The sequence below is a fragment of the Drosophila mauritiana genome, chromosome 3L, assembly GCF_004382145.1.
Source record: "Drosophila mauritiana strain mau12 chromosome 3L, ASM438214v1, whole genome shotgun sequence".
In the NCBI taxonomy this organism is placed as follows: domain Eukaryota; kingdom Metazoa; phylum Arthropoda; class Insecta; order Diptera; family Drosophilidae; genus Drosophila; species Drosophila mauritiana.
Genome location: NC_046669.1, coordinates 5,646,726 through 5,666,171, shown reverse-complemented (window position 1 = coordinate 5,666,171; position 19,446 = coordinate 5,646,726). Strand labels below are relative to the sequence as shown.

Sequence of the window (19,446 nt, the reverse complement as noted above, 5' to 3'; positions counted from 1 at the left end):
GATAAACCTCGCTCATGTGACAGCTGATAAGACTGCATGTAAATATGTGTATCTTGTAATATTTTGGCATCACATTACACGCTCGGCAACCGAGCAATCCGGAGGAGGGGGAGCGCAATTAAAAGGCCACAAAATTCGTGGCCGGAGTGGAGAACTCCACAAAGGCCCACTTGCCGGCGTGTGTGTATGCAATGTGAATAATGTCTTTCAGCGCCTCGTTTTATCTGGCAGTGCGAGTGTGCACACGCAAAGCGATGAATCGATTCGATCCAATCGGATCCCAAAAAAGCGCATTTCACTCGCTATCTCGAATGGGTATTCTTTCCCCAGTTTTTGAGATGCGGTCGCAGGAGTGAGGGGGGAAATGAATTTCCATTTTGATCCCACTCCTTCCGCACTTTCCGTTTTTGCTGAAATTCGCTGTATGCCACACACTTAATTTGTTTGTTCTTTTGTTTATATTTGACCGGATCTTTGAGTGGTCAAGCAAATGCTGCACCGCAGTTCATGGCCATTTCGATTTCCCCCACTTGTGTATTCCTTAAATATAATAATGTTTCGAAAACAAAATACGATCTATACTAAATATGTGCAACCAATCTTGTCTGTCTTTTCAGGTGCCCAACCGAATACTTCGGCAATCGTTGCGAGAACAAATGGCCCGACAGTAGGTACAGCTCTCCCGAATCATGCAAAAATTATCAGGGAGGTTATTACTGCTAAAATAGGCACTTCTATAGCATCGATTGTTTTGCGAGTCGAGTCAAACGCGAGTTATACACAATACCTAAACCGAATCCAATCAAATCAAATCAATCAAACCGAACTCAGTGCCCATACCAAAATAACGAATAACATAAAATATTATAAAATGCAATACGATAACGTAACAGATCTATCTACAAAGTACTACAACCTAAAATGGAGGAAAGGAAAATCCAACGAAATTCCCATTGCAAATTTCACAGCAAACCTAGCACATTGAAACTTTCTGCAAAACATCCGAGAACAGAGAAAGTGAAATAAACCAAATATAGTTGATAAAGCCACAAACACAGCCACACACAATCATACAGACAGAAAGTACAAAAACAGTATGCAGAATCTGACCAAAATCTATACTCCAGACACCCAATCACAGACACTCCACACACAGAACCCCCAACTATCATCAGTCACTTTGTAAAACGACGAACTAAAAGTTTTATTAGAGAACACATTCCAAAAAGAAACAATGTAAAGTCTTAGTAATGAAAACAAAGAGTAAACGAAATAAATAACTAACCAAGTTGTTCATAATATATATAATTTTATAAACTAAAAACCATATTAAGAGCAATCATTAAACACAAGAAGAATGCAAATAAATACGAATAAAAACAAAGGGTGCTATAGAAGGTTTATTTTAAATAGTGTTTACATAGGAACTTAATTTAATTTCAATTCACTCATCACACGAACCACACCAACCAAAACCACAAGTAAATGTAAAAGAAAAAACAAAAAACAGCAAAACAAAACAAAATAATCAAGCAACTCGGACATACGGACGGACAAGCGGACGGACACCGGACAACAGGAAAATTTGACTAAGAAAGGACCCTTTCCCCACAAAGTACTGAGAAACTTGTCGAATCCTTTGGCTCAGCCCACATTTACTCAACCCCTCACACAATATGAATATGAATATCCAGATTTACGATAAAAATCAACAGAGGCTCTCTTAGTTAGATACACGAATATCAACACGCATAAACGCTGGCAAGTTAGTTACAAAAAAAGTTATAAAAACACTCACCCACAAAGGCATCGAACTGACTAAACATTTGAAACGGGAACTGAATTTTGTTTTGTTTTCAGTGTTATTATTTGTAGTTTGCAAATATTAAAAACAAACCACATTCGATAACCCATTAGATTTTATGATTTCCAATTAATTTTAGTTACTACTCGTTATTAGACATTAACACTTGGCTGTAGATTTTGACAAACCAAAAAAAATCCACCGGAAAGAACCCAATTCAAATCAAATCAAACAAACCAACAACTTCATTCTGCTCCTCGTTTTCTTTTATTTGGTGATTGTTTTTTTTTTTTTTGTATTTTTTCTTTTAACTAATCTCCTGCATTTCCGATTTGGGTAACTCTGTTCACTATTACTTCCTTAGTTTGTGCTCGTTTCCTCCTTAAGTGTAAACTCCACGGCAAAGTGAAATCTTGAGCTCGAATGAACCAAAAATATATATACATATATCAAATCACTAATTTTCAAGTAGTTCTTGCTAAAGACCTTCTCTTCAATATCCTTCTGCATGGAATTTTTTCATTTGAGAGCGCAATTTGATGCTTGTAGTTGCCCCTAATTGTGGAAATGGTGTTAGCCAGCTTTTAGTTAGCAGTAAATGAAGAACTGAAAGATTAATTTTTAATTTTATTTATAATTTAATCTCTTCACAGATATTTTGTTGCAATCTACGGCCAAATACATACCTTAAATAACGACTATTAATGCATAGAATTTTGTTTCATTATTTTTATGATTTTATAAACAAAACGAAAAACAAAAAATCGAACTCCCTGCACTCCAAAAACGTGGACAATTGTAATTTTTTACGTTTATTAAAAAATTAGAGAATTTGTTGCACCAGCTGACCATGCCCAAAAACCCATCACCGTTCTCAAAGTTTGCAACTACAAAGAATACATATCCGAAAACAGAAAACATTTCAAAATTCGTACAATTCCCCTCGCCTAGAGTTCCTTCTTCCCGAGCGAAAAGTTCCAGATCCAGACTGACTTTAGCTACGTTTGTTCTTGTGCACGGTGACAGAATATATTAAATGTATAAATCGGATGTATGAAAGCTGAGCAGAATTTTAAATTATTTATTTTACGAAATATATCACATATAACATCTAAGATCGAAGTTTGCGGTTCAAAGTTCGAGAGCAAAGCATTACCGATTCGACCCTGACTTTGACATTGTTGCGCTTTTGTTGTTGTATCATAGACAATAATTTTAAAATGATAACAAAGGTTGACGTAGCCGAGAACTTTGTAATAAATCCTGTAAATAGCTCTCGTTTTAACTAACGATAAGTTTTGTGTACATTTCAACTAAGGTAATGCAAGCCCTTCTTTAACCGTAATTTATTGTATTTAATTACACCTAAATTAAACGTAATTCTAGCTATAAGCTCACACACACACACACAAACACCCCACACAGACACAGACACCATGGAGCTACTTAATTTCGAAATACTATTTTATTTGTCCTCGTTTTTTGATTTGCGAAATTTGAACACCAAAATATGTAAAATGGCAAATTAGTTTTTATTTTTTCACAATGTGTATGTTGACATCAGTTTGTATGGCTAGGCGTAAAGCAAGAAAGTGCGTATAGATTATTTTTAGTTATTTTAAGTGGCAAATTTTTTATATATTTAATTATTGAAAGATTTATACCAAAAATACCATGTAAAGTTTAATTTTAATTTAAAACAAAACATTAAACAAACAAAAACGAAAAAAAAACAACAAAAACAAACAAAACGATGCGTAAGAAAAAACTTAATTAAAAACTTGCAAATAATTCACATTTTACAAAAATCGATTGCTTTTTGATTTGGTCTGATATTCTGTTCTTGTTCTCTGTGGCTTCTTGTACTTCGCTTATGATTTGCTGATCTGCTTTTGCTGCTCTTTTCTGTCACACAACCAACAAATCAGAAGGTAGAGTAATCAAGGCTCTGACGAACCGAGCTAGGTTTTGGATAGCATAGATTAACTGGGTCCTCTATTGTTGTGGCTTTAACAAAGTCTCGTCTTGTTTTAGTCTCTTGGCAGGAATACGATGAACCGGATGGAACCCATTAAGCCGAACTACGCGGAATTACTTTTGCGCTCAGAAATGGATCTCATGCTTAGATTTAGTTTACACAAGGATGGCCAATAAAATTCTCAATTTGTTGCAATCAATAATTGTGTTTTGATTTTATTGCGGTAGTAAATGGATGAATTCAAATTTGCCGCCCTTTGTCTATTTGCTTGGCAGCACTGGTCGGAGTTAGCCATCCCTGGTTCCATCATCCCTGGTCGCATAGCCAGTACACACACCAAATATAAAAATATACTGAATCAGCTAGCACACCCACCGATACTTATCGATGGATGACAGATAAGCGCATCGAATGTATATCGAGCTTCTGTCATCCCTGTTAGTCAACAGCTTTCAAAAATAGCGGCAATTTAGCAAATTATTAATTTCTCTCCCACTTAAATCGACTTTAATCAAAATGGCAACTGCCCAGGCGACCAAGAACTGCATCACACTCAAGGGCTCCGCTCAGATTATTGTGGAATACCTGAGTGAGTAGCTAGCTGCGCCACGAAAGCGTCTGTAAGTCCGCCTGCAATGGCGTCTGTGGTTCCTTTTTTTTTCCTAAATAGAGTACGGCATCAATTCGATCCTCTTCCAACGCGGAATTTACCCAGCCGAAGATTTTGACAACACGCAGCAGTATGGGCTGACCATTCTAATGTCCAAGGATCCCAAGATCAAGACCTTTCTGCAGAACGTGCTCAGCCAAACTGAAGGTAAGTGGTCTTTGGGAAAAAGGCAAGCTTAAGATGACCACTGTTTGTATTCACCTATAGAATGGCTATCGAAGAACATGATCAACAAGATCTCTATGGTCATTACGAACGCCCACACCAAGGAGGTGCTCGAGTGCTGGGACTTCAATATGCAGGCCGAGTTGGGCGATGGCGATATCAGTGATCCCACCAAGCTAACGACCACCAAGGAGCTGAGTCGCATACAGAACGAGATTCGCGACGTTATGCGCCAGATCTCGGCCACCGTGAGCTATCTGCCACTGCTCGATTGCATCTGCACCTTCGATGTAATGATTCACACGCTGCAGAACACCGAATTACCGGCCAAATGGGACGAAACGGGTGCCATTGTCATACAGAATCCGCAGGCCGTCCAGCTGCGCTCCTTTTCCACAGGACTGCACAAGGTGGACACCGTGGTCAACTACAAGATGAGCACTTAAAAGGCAATACCGCCTCATCCTAATGTTTAAATATTTATTTCGTTTCTATATTTACAATAGTGCGTAACGAACGTAACGTATTTGAGAGTTGCATTAAAAGCCAGTTGTGAAAAGCTAACAGTTGCTAAGTAGTAGTTTGGTTGGCCGCAGGGGTCGTCTATTTATCTTTGTATCTCAAATGCAATCTGGAGGACGAAACAGAGAGAGGGTAGCATTTGTTAGTGGAGCGGAACGCAGGAAGGGCGTTTGTCTGGGCGACAGCTACCTATCCTAAGCAGCGCTTAGTCGTCAAGTCTGCGAGATAGACCCAAGTATCTAGTCTGTACCGAAGTATTTCTGGCCAAAGTGATTGGGTGCCACGGGATGCAGCTCGGAGGTGAGGATCTTCAGCTTGGGAAAGGCATTCACTACGGTCCGAGCGGCCATGGGTGTGCAGAACAGATTGGACAGGATGATGCAGCTCTCGGGTACGCCGTGTTCCCGCAGCACATTTACCGCCTGCAGCACAGTGTTGCCCGTGGACATGATGGGGTACATGAGTAGCACCTGCCTGCTGCCGATGTCATCAGGAAAGCGAGCATAGACCACGCGGGCCTCATGCGTATTGGCATCGGACTCGACCAGGATCTTCCCAATGCGAATGGAGCGACAGCAGTCTCGCAGTCCCTGTTCCATGGCCTCTCCCGATCGGATGATGGACACGCCGCAGTTGCCGGAGCGATACTTCAGACCCTCGTAAATCGCACCGGTGGGCGTCTCCACATCGCAATGGGTGTAGGGCAGCTGGTTGAGCGACTCCTCAATGACCAGTCGGATGAGACGGTCGGCATAGAACTTGAAGTCGCTGCGCGTGGTGTTCCTGGGGGGTAGAATTTTGAAGTACGGCTACTACGCTGCTGACTCCTCCTCCCCAACGTCACCTACTTGTCGCGCAGAATGGTCAGTAGTTCGGCCACCTGGGAATTGCACTCGAGTAGCTTAAGGTTGCTGCCGTACTCCGCCAGGATCTCCTCCGATGTGGCAGCTGGCACCGCGGCATGTGCATGCGTGGGAGTGTGCAGCTGTTGCTCCTGCTCCTGGGCTTCCTGCTGCGGCTGCTGGTGATCCGAGGAGCTGCTGCCCTCCTCCGACTGGGAGCCGTTGCTGCTGGGTGAGCCGTTTCGCATGACTCGGCTATTTGGTTCCTATTTTACTGGCTACATAAAATAAATAAATTAAAAGAATTGTACGTAGGTCTTTATTCTACTATCGCGTGCTTGGCTTGCTGCGGTCACACTTGTGACGGCATTGCCGTTCGTTGGGTCTCGGTAATTTCTAGCAACTGGCAGTTAGCGCACGACTGGCCACACTCAGCAAATCACCTCGTGTTTCACTCGCAAACAAAGAAAAAAGTGCATTTTAATTACTGATTACTGCATTGCGATTAGGCGTTCGCGAACAACCACGTTTTCTTGCACATCAGCGGACTCAAAGGGCGCGCGTGGGCAGGGCATTGAGCACAGTGTCTGTGTGCGTGAGAGTGGTTGCGTTGTGCGTGCGTCGCAGTGTTGGTGCGTGTGCCCCATGTGTGTGTATTTGTATTGCCATTAACTAATAAACAATAACCTTCGGGCCACGACGAAAGCCACGAAATCGGCACCGCTGCTGATCTGTTCTGTACTGTTCCATCTGAACCAACCAGCTGAACAAGAGGACTCATAGCCAGAGACTAAAATAAATCGCCAACGCGCTTCCGCCCCCCCGCAAGAGGAGCGCCCAGTTCAGGAGCGGACCAGCGGCGATCCACATCCCATATCCATATCTAAACAGAATCGCACTCGCCTACACACACACACGCACGCAATGGCGGACGTGAGCGATCCCAGCGAGCTGTTCGACCTGGAGCTGCACGACCTGGAACTGCAGGACGACAAGGCCAGGGACTCCGACGACGACAGGATCGAGCTGGACGACGTAAGATATAGCCCCATTCCATGCCATCCCGTGCCAATGCGTGCCGCACCATCCCCCGATGCAAACTGCGCAGCAACAATTTCCCTCTTTGTTTACCTTTTCTGCGCTTTGTCTGCCAGTTTTCCTTTCGCTCGTCTGGGCATCCCGATTCCACACCCCCGAGCCAGCATATCCACCAGCCGCACACCCTGCAAACTGGGCTTATCTGCTGCGCAAATGTCTGGCGTCATTCGGTTTCAGTCCAGTCGCCGATTATTCAGCGCATGTACACTCACTCATTCTACCATAAGTTCGACTCGATCAGAGAAAACCTCCTTATGAAACCACCTTCGATTGATATGGGCCAATCGAAGCCAGTGGTGGTGTCCTTCAAACTAATCAGTCCCAATTGCCCGCCACACTCCATGGCAGCCCCCTGCTTGCCCCGCCCCTGTCTCAGCTGATAATGCAACAACTGCAAAGGTGGTGTGCGAGGGAGAGGGAGGCCCGAAACGATCGCCGACTCGCTCGCACCGTCGCAAGAGTCTTAGCTTCCACTAAGAAAACGAAATTCCTTATCAGCGCGCCATATAAAATTAGAAAATGAGAAAAACCTCACCGCGCCGATAAGGGAGCACAACAAAATGGAAGGAAAGGGCAGGCAGGCGATCGAGATCGAAATCGAGCGATCGAGCCAAAGCGTCGTGTTTGGGGTGGTGCTATACGGAACCAGTTGTAACTGCACCACAGTGCACTGGAAAAAAATATTAGTTTGTTACATGCTAGAACCCATGAGGTCATTAAGTAATGACTCTTTTGTTGCTGGCACTTAAGGCTAGATCTATGTACCGAATTACTAATTACTAATTGTGCTAATGAGCGGTTCTTAAATTGATAAGTTTGTGTTTAAGCGCTCAAATTACTTCCCGTATCCAATACTAGTCGCAATAAATGCATTTTGTCTAATGCAAGTTGCTAAAACGCTTAATTTGCATATTAAAACTTCCATATTGGCCTGAAATATAGGCAATTTAGCAATAATGTATGTATGCCGTCATCTTATGATGTCAATTGATTTATTTTTAGACAAATTGAGTAAAGTAATGGCTTAAAAGTACCGAAATACTCTACTAGAAAGTGAGAATAGCTCTTGGGTAATCATCATTTTTCTTCGTGTATAATTGGTTTTGTCTGCCCGGGGGAATTACATAGCTGGAGAAGCCTTTTGGGTGTTGATAAGAACCTATCACTGCCGTATCGCACACCTTTTCCAAGACCTGTCGATTTACTTGATTTACGCAAGCGCGCACACCCCTCCCTTCGCCCATCCACTGACTTTGTATGAGCGCTATAAATTATGATGGATTTGTTAATTGGAATTCACCGCCAACGCTGACGAGGTGAACCAGTTTTTAATGTGCTGCGCGACGAGATGTCGAGATGCGGATTCCTATTCCGATGCCGCCATTCAATTGAACTTTAGTCAAAAATGCTCTATACAAATTTTAGGCATGACGAGAACGACGGCGGCTGCGGCTGCTGCTGATTCTTCTGATTCTGCCGCCCCTAACTGTGGCCTTCCCCCGATTGGAGCAGCCGCGTCCGAGGGGGCGGCAGATGGACCCGGAGGGGACGAGGAACAGCGCCAGCATCGCCGGCAGATTATTTGGCATTGTTCCGAGTTCTAAATTTAGTTTGTCATTAAGCGAAAGGTGTGTGTGCGTGTGCGGAAAGTGTACGAATGTACATCTGTGTGGATGCCACGCTCTTTCTCTCTGTGTGTTAATATGGAATAGCTCCGTGTGAGTAGTGGGCAGATCGAAGGGTGGAGAAACTCACTGGCGTCACTGACTCCAAAGACGGATGCCATCCGAGATCCCAGAGCGAGCCCCTGTCTGCTCCGATGCGATCTCTCCATTCATCGGAATCTGCCGCTGCTTAAAACGAAACTGAAAAGTGGGGCAGCACCGAATGGGGATTAAGCATGCCACAAGAAAATGTGGAAGCACAAAATATACGATTTCCCATTTTAGAACTGATTTTGGAGCTATTTTTAATTTTTAATTTAGTTTAGATAGGGACTATTATTATATTTAAAAGCATATTAAAATTGTGGGTCAACCCCCTTAAGCAACCTACACACATATTACTGCTGGTATAGGCTGATTTTGAAGTATCTATAAGATTTAGGGCCTTTTGTCTTCGTTGATGCCCGCTGCTGTGTAACTTTCCCTTCCGCTGTTTGCTCCCAAGTTCGCAATAACTATGATTAATTGTTGATTTTTTCGCATGTATACCGCTGGCAGTTATGCTCGCAAGTAGACGCCATCTCACTCACACGCCTCTCCGTCTCTCTTTCGCATTTGCAGGTTGACCTAGAACCGGAATTGTGTATTAATCTGCACCAAGAGTGAGTAATGCCAGTGCTATGCCGCCACATCGGAGGACGTGACTGTGACGTGACTTTCTGAGAATGCGGGGTTGATAGGGAGCCAGATCGGATCGGACTTCCTCTCCAGCCAGCTGAGCAGCAGCTAAATAAACAGCCAAATTGCCAATTATCAGCTCAGACTTGTTTACACACTGCGAACGACGGCAGTGATAGCATATGATATGATTGATTTGGCTTACAGCCTGATCCCGGCCAGACGCAACTCAGCCTGGTCGACTCTGGACAAATCCAGATGATAAGGGACCAATAGACGGACTATCGGACTAACGGACGGACCCAGAAGTGTTTACAACTGCTATTGACTACCAACTAGCTGTCACTCGGCCCCTGGCCGCCGCCTCTTCAATGAGCCAGCTAGTTCGGTGTGTAAACAAGACTCACGGCAAACACTCGACGGCAATAATGCGAGAGCTGGTTGGGAATGGAAGTGCCAGTGCCAATGGATGGGGAGGGAGGAGCTGCACGGACCGGAATGGAGGTGACGATTGGCGCGTGCACGCCATGGGATTTATTTATAGCACGTGGGCTGCTCCTTTCCCACGCTAGACGACACAAACGCAAACACCATCGAACAGAACAGAAGACAACAATTAAATCAGTCCCCTAACCCCAATACCCAATTCCCTATTCCCAATTAATAGCACTGAGGGCCAGGAGACCATACAGCTCTGCGAGGAGAATGTTAATCCAGGTAAAATCAAGCTGGGACCCAAGGACTTTGAGCTCAAGAAGGTCCTTGGCAAAGGCGGTTATGGCAAAGTATTTCAGGTAAGGAAATAAACACTAATCCGGGTTACGGATCACTAATATTCTGGGTATTTCAGGTGCGCAAGACCGCTGGACGAGATGCCAACAAATATTTTGCCATGAAGGTGCTCAAAAAGGCATCCATTGTGACCAATCAAAAGGACACAGCACACACCCGCGCCGAGCGCAATATACTCGAGGCAGTCAAGGTGCGATCGGTCACGGATTGTTGTCTTGCCATTCCTTTTAACAGAATTTCTCTACCTCCTTTAGCATCCCTTCATAGTGGAGCTAGTTTATGCCTTCCAGACAGACGGAAAACTATACCTTATACTTGAATATCTCAGCGGCGGAGAGCTGTTCATGCATTTGGAGCGCGAAGGCATCTTCTTGGAGGATACCACATGGTAGCTATTAATTGAATAACGACTATGCAGACAAATACTAACGTGCTCCCACTCTTTGGCAGCTTCTATCTAAGCGAAATCATTTTGGCCTTGGGCCATCTACACAAACTGGGCATCATCTACCGCGATCTGAAGCCCGAGAACATACTGCTCGATGCACAGGGACACGTGAAGCTCACGGACTTCGGACTGTGCAAGGAGCACATACAAGAGGGTATTGTCACCCACACCTTCTGCGGCACAATTGAGTACATGTGCGTGCGCCCGCAAGCCTCTTTTAATTTATCTCCCTAAGGAGTAAACGAATTAAAATTTAATGTATGATTGATTCGCTTGCAGGGCACCTGAAATCTTGACCAGAAGTGGCCATGGCAAAGCAGTCGACTGGTGGTCACTGGGCGCTCTCATGTTTGACATGCTCACAGGAGTCGTAAGTGAAAAACCGAGTAGTATTTGGTAATCCTTGTGTAATTGCTGAATTCGCTTAGCCACCATTCACCGCCGAGAATCGCAAGAAGACCATCGAGACCATTCTGAAAGCCAAGCTCAATCTGCCAGCCTACCTCACACCGGAAGCCAGGGATCTGGTGCGTCGCCTGATGAAACGGCAGGAACCTCAGCGCCTTGGCAGCGGACCCGAGGATGCGGCGGCTGTCCAAATACACCCATTCTTCAAGCACGTCAACTGGGACGATGTGCTCGCCAGACGACTCGAACCGCCTATAAAACCGCTCTTGGTAAGTGGCTTTCAAATGAAATGAAATCAAATGTTAATTCTAGTCAATATTTAACACAACAGAGAAGCGAGGACGATGTCTCACAGTTCGATACAAGATTCACAAGACAAATTCCAGTGGATTCACCTGATGATACGACGCTAAGCGAAAGTGCCAATTTAATTTTCCAAGTGAGTAGCCAAATTAATTGGGGTATAGAAAAGGATTTTAAAGGGCCTTATGTCCAACCATAGTGTATAAATTTTAAATTGTATTAGTAAGCCAGGGCTAAAATATTAAGAAAGCACTCCAAGATTTTATATTTTCTATTAATTTTTAATCTTTAAGGGATCTTTTTGGGTGGTTTTCACAATAAATACTTTTTTAAACATTAGACTAAGCCTAGGCAAGGGTCCTATTTTCCGACTGCTTCGCTAGCGATAATCCGCACCGCATTGAAAGTGGGGTTCCTTGAGTGGAATTCCCGTGGGTCCATCCGTAAACTCACAGAAATTCAAACCGATCCGCCGGAAGGGATGGCAATGGCTCTTGGGATTACCCCATTTGCCGCGATATGTGAGCCAATCCGGCACCAGCGACCGACCTTTTGGAAAAGATAAAAATGCTTAGCAATGGGGAAAATAAGTATAAAGGTCTTCCTACCATAGGATTTCAGGTTCTCGTAGCTTATGTCCACGGCCTTCCAAGTGTTCCATGGCGTTCCGAACCCATTAATATCATACAGGCGTGCCACCTTAACAAAGCGATGCTTTCCTGGCGCGGTCCATAGACCATGTGACCCCTTGGCGGCAAACAGAACTGGATGGTTCTTGAAGGTTGTCACCGTTTTGGGGAAGTTGGGGCGCTGCAAGATACCCTTGCGCGTCTCCTGGCGTCGGAACTCAAAGGATCCCGTCAAACGGTTATAGCTGTAATAGGCTCCCGCATCGTGGGCGGACACATACATGGCCTGGGGCTCGGCATCGCCGTTGAAATAGAGGCTCATGTGCTCCCAATCGCCCACGTGGCTGCCGATATCCTTACGATTGCCCAGACAATATCCATACACAGCCGGGAAGGGAATCCTTCCCAGAGGACCCAAGCTCACGGTGCACATGGTCTTACCCTGACTGTAGGGATAAAACATCCAGTATGTCACATGGAAACCCGGCAGCTTGCCCTTTCCTGAGCCCTCCTCCTTTTCGGGCGCTTGGCCAATGCTGTTCTCCTCCAGATTGTCATCGGGATCAGTGCCGCCGCTGAACTTGACATTGTCCGCCAGGTTGGCTATAAAATTGTTCACTGGTACTCCGTTTTCCGGATCTGGCTCGGAATCCTGCTGCACATTGGGCTTCTGTGTGGCTTCCATCACCAGTTCTTCGTACTCGTTGAGTTGATTGTACTGGGGCGCGGTTGGTGACTCCCGTTTAACTCGCTGGAAGAGTGGGAACAGCCTGGACGATCTCCGAATAGTGTCATTGCGTTCCTCCAGCGGATCAATGGACACGGGAATGTAGACGCCTCGTGTGGTAGTCGGTGGCGGTGTGGGTACAACCGGCATGGCCGGTGCCTTCGTCGAAGGGCACAAGTTGACCACTCCATAGATGGGCACAGCTTTCTCATTAGGATTTCGTCCGTACAGAAAGGATTTATCGTTGCTCAGCAGCTCCTGGACTTCATTGTTCGTGACCAGGTGGGATTTCGTTGAATACTCGCGAAATGGAACTCCTGGCCGGAAGCTGCTATCCTTGTCCATGGGATGAACATACTGCAGAAACTCCTCTACGCCCAACGGCATGAATTTCTCCTCCGGCGCCAGCCAGACGATCGGTGCCCACTGTTTGATCAGGCGCTCGACTGCAATGAGATGGAAAGGCCCCAGATAGGCACGTTTAGCACGGCTAGCTTGGCTTTTAATTAGCGCCCCTCGAACCGCATGGAATTAGCCAACCCGTTCGGCTATCGCCCCCTTTCCACAGCTCTGTACTAGCTCTGATTTTCGTTTCTCAAATTCAAGTGTAATAAATTTCACTTTCACACTCGAAGTTCGGTCATCAAGTTGGCTTGGCTAGGTGCTGCTCCTCCACAAACCGCTCCACTGCCCTTACTGCCAGCAAGATGGGCGGTAATGTTTGTTACGGCTAATTCGCAACATTTAATGGCACCCGAGGTGGGCCGAACATTATTCGTCCGGCTACCGCTATTCCATATAAATACGCACTTGCTGAGCCGCCTGATGGGGCGACTGCCAAACGATGAAGTCGTCCAACTAAATCGTGACGGAAATTTCTCTTGGTCACACAAAGAAAGCAAATTAGTGGGATGGGTAAACAGTGAATGAAAGTGGCATTACGCCGCCCTAAATGATAACTTAATCGTTCTTATTATGTGGAGTGGTGGATATTATTTCAAGGTGGATACATATGCCAAGAAGTCTGTCTTCTGACTTTCAAATACAAACAGAGCTTGATAAGCACATAAGAAATCAAAATATTGGAAGCTTTCGTTATGAATAATTTTCTACAGTTGATTCACATTGTTAAAACATCCGTTTTCTTTGATTCTTAAGATTTTAAGTCTTATCTGCAACCCAAAGGATACTATCCGTTGTTTGGCAAAAATATAACTACCCAAATATGTAAACCATGCATGGAACCACTTGGACACATAGCGATTGGTCACATCCATTGTTGTTTTGGTTGATGCATACCTACTTCTTTATCTAATGGCGATATATGTGCATATTGCACAGTAGTTTGTTGCTGCTGCTGTTGCAGCTGCTGCTGCTGCTTCTGCTGTTGCTGTTGCTGTTGCTGCTGCTGTTGCTGCTCAAAGGAGGCGGGATTTTCATTGTTTTGGACCATGTGGTTGCTTCTGCTGGCATTGCTGCTAGTGTTGTCGATGAAAGTGGCGGCGACACCAGCTGAAGTTGCGTTCAAGAGTCTCGTGTTGCTGCTGGCAGGCGATGTTGTGGCTGTCGTCGCTGCAACACCAGCTGGCAGTTGCTGTTGCTGCTGCTGCACTATTTGCTGCGCCTGTTGTGCCTGCAGCGCTGCCACACAAAACAGCAGCAGCAGCGCTGCCTGGCAATGCAGCAACGAAAGTGAATTTGTTTTCAACTGCTTGGACATTTCGCGAATGTTGCCCACTACGATTTGCTTTTATATATTACTTTTGCTTCTTGTCTTATTGGTTTTTGTTGTAGTCCGTCTTGGCTAGTGCTTATTTATTGGCTAGCTGGGTTGTTTGATTTTCGGTTTTCGGTTTTTGGCTTTTTACCCACGATTCGCGAACAAAGCGTGGCTTTTGTGTTATCGGCTGGACCGCGTTGTTATTATTTTCACACAACTCGAACGTTTGCCAATTTTACCCATATGTTTCTTACACATTTTTCGTTTATTGTGGTTAGTTAGTTAGCGCATTTATGTTGCCTTTTATGCGGCTGGTTATGTGATGCAATTGTCATTTGTTCAACAAACTTAACACTTCCGCGCACCCACAGTTTGAGCAGCATGTGGCCAAGTCTCGTTCTCGACCCAGTTTCTCCAGTCGGCCAACGGAAAGGCTCAAAGAGAAGACTCAATGGGCTTGAGTGACTTATGCACGTGGACGCATGCGCGCCGAGTTTCTCTCGGCGTTCAGCTGCTGGTCTCGTTGCCCTTCAACTGGTTTTTGGGTCCACCAACTGGTAATCCCGATAGCCCTGAACCAGCGATGACAATGCACGTTGGCCCCAAGAATCAATGTCACCGCATAATGAATAATAATCGGTAGTGAAATGTGGCCGTTTTGGTCGGTTGTGACTGCTGTGCGTGGCTTGCAAAAATGCAGATATGCTTATGTGCCGTGGGTCTACTAGGCCTTTCTCCAGCACGAAAGTCACTCCAAGTCGCCTTTTCTTCGGCGTGATTTCTTTCTTATTTTGTTTGTTTCTTTCTTGGCTGGATTGGCTGGGACTCCGCTTGGCTGGGCTGACCGAACGCTTTGAGCGCTTCTGTGAGACTGGCGATGAGTGCAGCCAGGTGGCCAAGTCGGTGGATTGGGGATTCGGCTCTATGTTTTGGTTTGTTCGCTCTCTTTGCCGTGCTGCATTTCAAGCCAATTGCGCACCGAGCAGCAAGTGGTCTTTATCCCCACCGCCTCTCTTAGCCGCGATTTGTTTTATTTGTTTACAAACATCTGAGTTGGCCCAGACCAGGCGAGTCGAACGACCCTTGAGCTGCTTTCGTTCGCTGTTTTGGGGCTCACTAAGCTGTGTAAAGTGTATTTTGCTTATGGTCTTATGGGATTAGTGGGCTAAATGTGTGGTTAAATATTGCCTAATTAAGGTTTTCGAGTCTTTGGGCAGCCGGAAACGTAGTTTTTTATGAACAAGTTGGAAAAGAGGTGTAAGTAAAGTCAGAAGCTTTCTGGGAAGCGAAAAATGGGAATGTAATTAGGTGCTAAAGAGTTAAACAAACAAATGTTTTGTCAAGTCATAACAGCGGCTTATATTACAACAATCTATAACATAACTGATTTTTGTGAAGATTAAAGAAACCACTTTCTTAGATTTCGCTACAAAACGAAACTGGTTGCCATGGAGCTGACTGTTACCATTAGCAAGAACTGCCTTTCTGGTTATCACATCTCAAATTGGATAATTGCTCAATGATGCCTGGCCAATCATCGCGTGAGAGATCAAGCTCCAGGCTATAAAACCGTACCGAGAAGCGGATGGATTTATTTCGCACCAATTGGGATTCTATTAGAACATATTGCGGATAATGGAAAACTTTCTCATCGCTTCGCTGGCTTGCGCGGCACACCTCGAATTATTATAACGCCTTAGTGGGTCAGCAGTCGGTCGCGGTTCCAATTAACGCGACTCGGCTCTCACGTACATTTCACCTGGCGGTGACAGGTGCAGCTCCAAGTCGCGGAGCTCAGCTTCTCCTCCTCTCGATGCGGCGTCACGCATTTGTGTCCAGCCTCCGTGCCGGGGGAATTTACACAGATGAACGCACGGCAGCCGGCGGCTTTTAATTATTTTATTGCATTTGCCGGTGGATTTCGTCAAGGCATATATATTTAATGAATGTCTCTCCCTCCTCGGCGGGTCTGGAAAATTATGTAAAATGTGTGTTACATCGATGGAGCACAGCTCTGGCTCTGGCTCTGGCTCTGGCTTTGGCGGGCGGCTTGCATAATCCCTGCTCCGACAGCCAGTGGGGCGAGGGCATTATTAGTATTCAAGACGGGATTCGGATCGAATCGAGCTGGACTAGCGCGAGCGGCAGTAGTTGCCCGATCCAAATTCAATTGCGCACACACACGGCGGTGGAGCAAGTGGGTCAGGGATTTGGGGAGCTATCATCGAGTCACACTCTAAATGGCAAGCAACTCAAGGTGCTCATTGTGTTTTTCTTCTTTCTCCTTATTCGCAGGGTTTCACCTACGTTGCACCCTCGATACTGGAGGACATGCATCGGGCCAACCGGATGCCGGCACGATCCCCACGACGCACTCCTCGCCAGCTGCCGGACAGCAGCTTCCGCCTACAGTTCCCATCGGCCAATGTGGGCGCCAATGCGCCGTTGTCCATGCACGGTCATTCGCAGCGATCCGGGATGTTTGCACGGGCCACGCCGCCGCATCACATGCAGACATTCGCGCCGCGTCCCTCGCCGGCGCAGGACGAGATGATGGACGTGCAGGGTCTGCCGATGGTCTAAAGGCTGGAGCGATTGCTTCCCAACCAACCAACCCATCCCATCCCGTCCCGTTCCGTCGCAACCCAGCAACTGCATCATAAGCTTCCTCTCCCTACCCCGAAAAAAAAACAGCAAAAGATTACAGAAATTGACAGTTACTATTATGACGTATGTGGAGTGTGAACTTGGTTAAGGATACGGAATGAGCAGAACGATCATCAGGAGGTGGCAGAGGAGGAGGAGGAGGCTGAGCAGCACGAGGAGCACATGACCTCAGTGCGCGAAATTGTTTTTGTTAAAGAGAAGCGCGCTCGGATCGCGCTTTTCGATGTTTATGATTATGATTATGAGGCAGACGGAGAAGATGATTGTGCTACGCGAAGGAAAGCGTTCGTTTTTTGGATACACCTAGATACTACAGTTAGAGACATCCACATAAGCATATGCTATAGCAATTACTATATACATACACCTAGAGAGATGGTACCCGACCCGGATCCCCAGCCCCAAAACCTATCCGTGTTTATGTATAAAGATTATACTTACACTTATGTTTTATATAGGCAAAAAGGTTTACACAACTTAGTTCAAATGTACACGCAACACTTTATTTCATTTTACACTTATTTAACGCCAATCGAAACAGACAGCAGCAGACCATTAATATCGCGAAAAAGTTCTGTTCTTGCGAGATAGCTCTACATAGAAATCTACACGCACTGATCGGGTGTAATAACTCCGGCTAGAAGCGTCGCGTTCTTCACAGCCTATTTTTTATTGTTGTCGAAGAGTTTTCCAATTGTTTTTGTCATTTCGAACACCTACGGTAGGCATATAGTGACGTTAGTTTTTAGGGACAACTGCAGCGTAGCCAACAACACAAACTTAAATGAATTGTAAATTATAAACTAAACTAGAGCATTACAGAGTAAACTATAATATATATAAAATAAAGTCTATAACGTAAAGTAAAGGTTTCCCAGCTCGATTATAAGGAGTGGCCCAAAACTCCATTGGGCCAAACTCCAAACTTGCTCGCATAGCCAATTTGTATTCAATGACCTACCCCCCGAGGAACTCCGCCTCTGTTTTTAGTCAGCTCCATGCAATTGGTCTAATTCGATTCGATTTGAGTTGCATTTCTGGATTCAAGCTAATAGAATGGAACAAGTAAATACCGCGTACTGAGAAGCTAAACGCTGCCACCACAAAAACAAAAAAAAAAAACAGAAATAAAACCCGAAACAAAATGGGTAGATATGCGAAATGTATACAATCGATTAACTTACTTTGTTTATATTCCGTTTCAGTTTGCAATCTGAATCATGTTTTTTGTATTTGCCTAAGGAATGAGAGAATGCTCATTTATCATTTATTTCTACAGAAATAAAAAATTAAGATGTCAAATATAATCAAAAGGTGCTTTGAATTGTTTAAAAAGACAAGACAACTACAGATTAAAAACGGAAACCGAAATAAAACGGAATAGGAAACATGAGAAACTATGAAAAACGAAAGCGACTAAAGCCTAAAACTAAAAACGGTTATGTGTATAAAGAATATTTATATAAACAAAAAATAAATACCTCAGAAGCAATTATTTTTGTTACAAGCAGCTAAAAAAAGTGTGCGATGCAAATAAAGAACTTAATAAAACGATAAACTACCAACTAAAGTACATAAAGAAGAAACTATTAAAAAATAAATCGAGAAATTAGGAAACAGAATATATAACTACATATATTTTTTTCATTGTACACTTATTTGTCCTTGTGTTTGGTCTTGTTTACTGCTAAATGTATTTTGTATTTAATTGAACAATCATTTCCTATATATAAGAAACGAAAAACAAAAACCCTAACAAAAACCAAAAATGAAACTGTTTTCATTTGTGGACGGAAATGTCTTATTTTCATTGTTAGTAGACATAACAGAGCCATGTGCTAAAGCCAAGAAATATGTAAAAACCAAAAATCTAAAACAAAACAACAAAGAAAAAAAAGGGAAACCGGAACCGGAAGAGAATATCTATCGAACAAATAACCCATTATGAAAGAAACACTGCCTACACACAAGAGGAAGCAAGAAGTAACGAAACGAGAAACTAGCAACAAATTATATTACCAACTACAATAAACAAACAAATCGCAAGTAAATGAATTTAAACCAGACCCAAGATCATGGGCGAAACCAAAACAGCAGAAACACTAAGTGCAGAGCGTTACACAATTTCGTAGATAGCCAAGTTAACCAATTGAAACAGATCCTCCAGCACAGACCATCTGCCGTTCAGAGCTCACATTGCCAGGGTGCAGTTGTGCAGCTCCTCCAAGAACCGAGTTCCGGTTCAGGCCAAGTGCCCCAAAAGTGTACAGTCCAGAGCTAGCTGGTGAACTAACTAATTACCTAAAAATCCCCAGTGAACTCATCCCCGAG

At 44.5% G+C, this 19,446-nt stretch overlaps 5 protein-coding genes across 9 annotated transcripts in view; 3 read left to right on the top strand and 2 right to left on the bottom strand.

Moving 5' to 3' along the window:
- Positions 1-3,951, top strand: part of LOC117141396 (protein vein) — a 31,369-nt gene extending 27,418 nt beyond the window's left edge. The window contains exons 5-6 of one of the 3 annotated variants that reach the window (XM_033304814.1): positions 618-667; positions 3,839-3,951. In XM_033304814.1, coding sequence (XP_033160705.1) covers positions 618-667; positions 3,839-3,879 — 91 coding nt within the window. In that variant the 3' untranslated portion in view covers positions 3,880-3,951. Of the gene's footprint in view, positions 1-617; positions 1,084-2,457; positions 3,515-3,838 lie in introns of those variants that run through there. The other 2 variants (XM_033304813.1, XM_033304812.1) reach the window with 2 other exon arrangements.
- A 252-nt stretch (positions 3,952-4,203) lies between these two features.
- On the top strand, positions 4,204-5,181 carry LOC117141882 (mitotic spindle assembly checkpoint protein MAD2A). The gene is made up of 3 exons (XM_033305573.1): positions 4,204-4,371; positions 4,453-4,599; positions 4,660-5,181. The coding sequence occupies exons 1-3, from the start codon at positions 4,299-4,301 to the stop codon at positions 5,061-5,063; spliced, it is 624 nt and encodes a 207-aa protein (XP_033161464.1). The 5' UTR covers positions 4,204-4,298; the 3' UTR covers positions 5,064-5,181.
- On the bottom strand, positions 5,084-6,352 carry LOC117141881 (uracil phosphoribosyltransferase homolog). 2 transcript variants are annotated; one of them, XR_004459512.1, is made up of 3 exons: positions 5,988-6,352; positions 5,329-5,922; positions 5,084-5,248 (listed from the first exon to the last, which is right to left on the bottom strand). XR_004459512.1 is itself a non-coding variant. In XM_033305572.1 (2 exons), the coding sequence occupies exons 1-2, from the start codon at positions 6,227-6,229 to the stop codon at positions 5,379-5,381; spliced, it is 786 nt and encodes a 261-aa protein (XP_033161463.1). In that variant the 5' UTR covers positions 6,230-6,352; the 3' UTR covers positions 5,084-5,378. The 2 variants fall into 2 exon arrangements, 1 of the variants encoding a protein (XP_033161463.1); XM_033305572.1 differs by having other exon boundaries at positions 5,084-5,922.
- A 52-nt stretch (positions 6,353-6,404) lies between these two features.
- Positions 6,405-18,737, top strand: LOC117141880 (ribosomal protein S6 kinase beta-2). 2 transcript variants are annotated; one of them, XM_033305570.1, is made up of 10 exons: positions 6,405-7,016; positions 9,365-9,405; positions 10,089-10,215; positions 10,272-10,403; positions 10,468-10,601; positions 10,664-10,855; positions 10,941-11,031; positions 11,090-11,338; positions 11,401-11,508; positions 15,869-16,728. In XM_033305570.1, exons 1-10 carry the CDS (start codon positions 6,906-6,908, stop codon positions 15,917-15,919), a joined length of 1,236 nt encoding a protein of 411 aa, XP_033161461.1. In that variant the 5' UTR covers positions 6,405-6,905; the 3' UTR covers positions 15,920-16,728. The 2 variants fall into 2 exon arrangements, with proteins under 2 accessions (XP_033161461.1, XP_033161460.1); XM_033305569.1 differs by lacking the exon at positions 15,869-16,728 and adding an exon at positions 16,744-18,737 and having other exon boundaries at positions 6,906-7,016.
- Positions 11,614-15,328, bottom strand: LOC117141879 (general transcriptional corepressor CYC8). The gene is made up of 3 exons (XM_033305568.1): positions 14,028-15,328; positions 11,981-13,174; positions 11,614-11,921 (listed from the first exon to the last, which is right to left on the bottom strand). The coding sequence occupies exons 1-3, from the start codon at positions 14,446-14,448 to the stop codon at positions 11,752-11,754; spliced, it is 1,785 nt and encodes a 594-aa protein (XP_033161459.1). The 5' UTR covers positions 14,449-15,328; the 3' UTR covers positions 11,614-11,751.
- Positions 18,738-19,446: the final 709 nt, after the last annotated feature.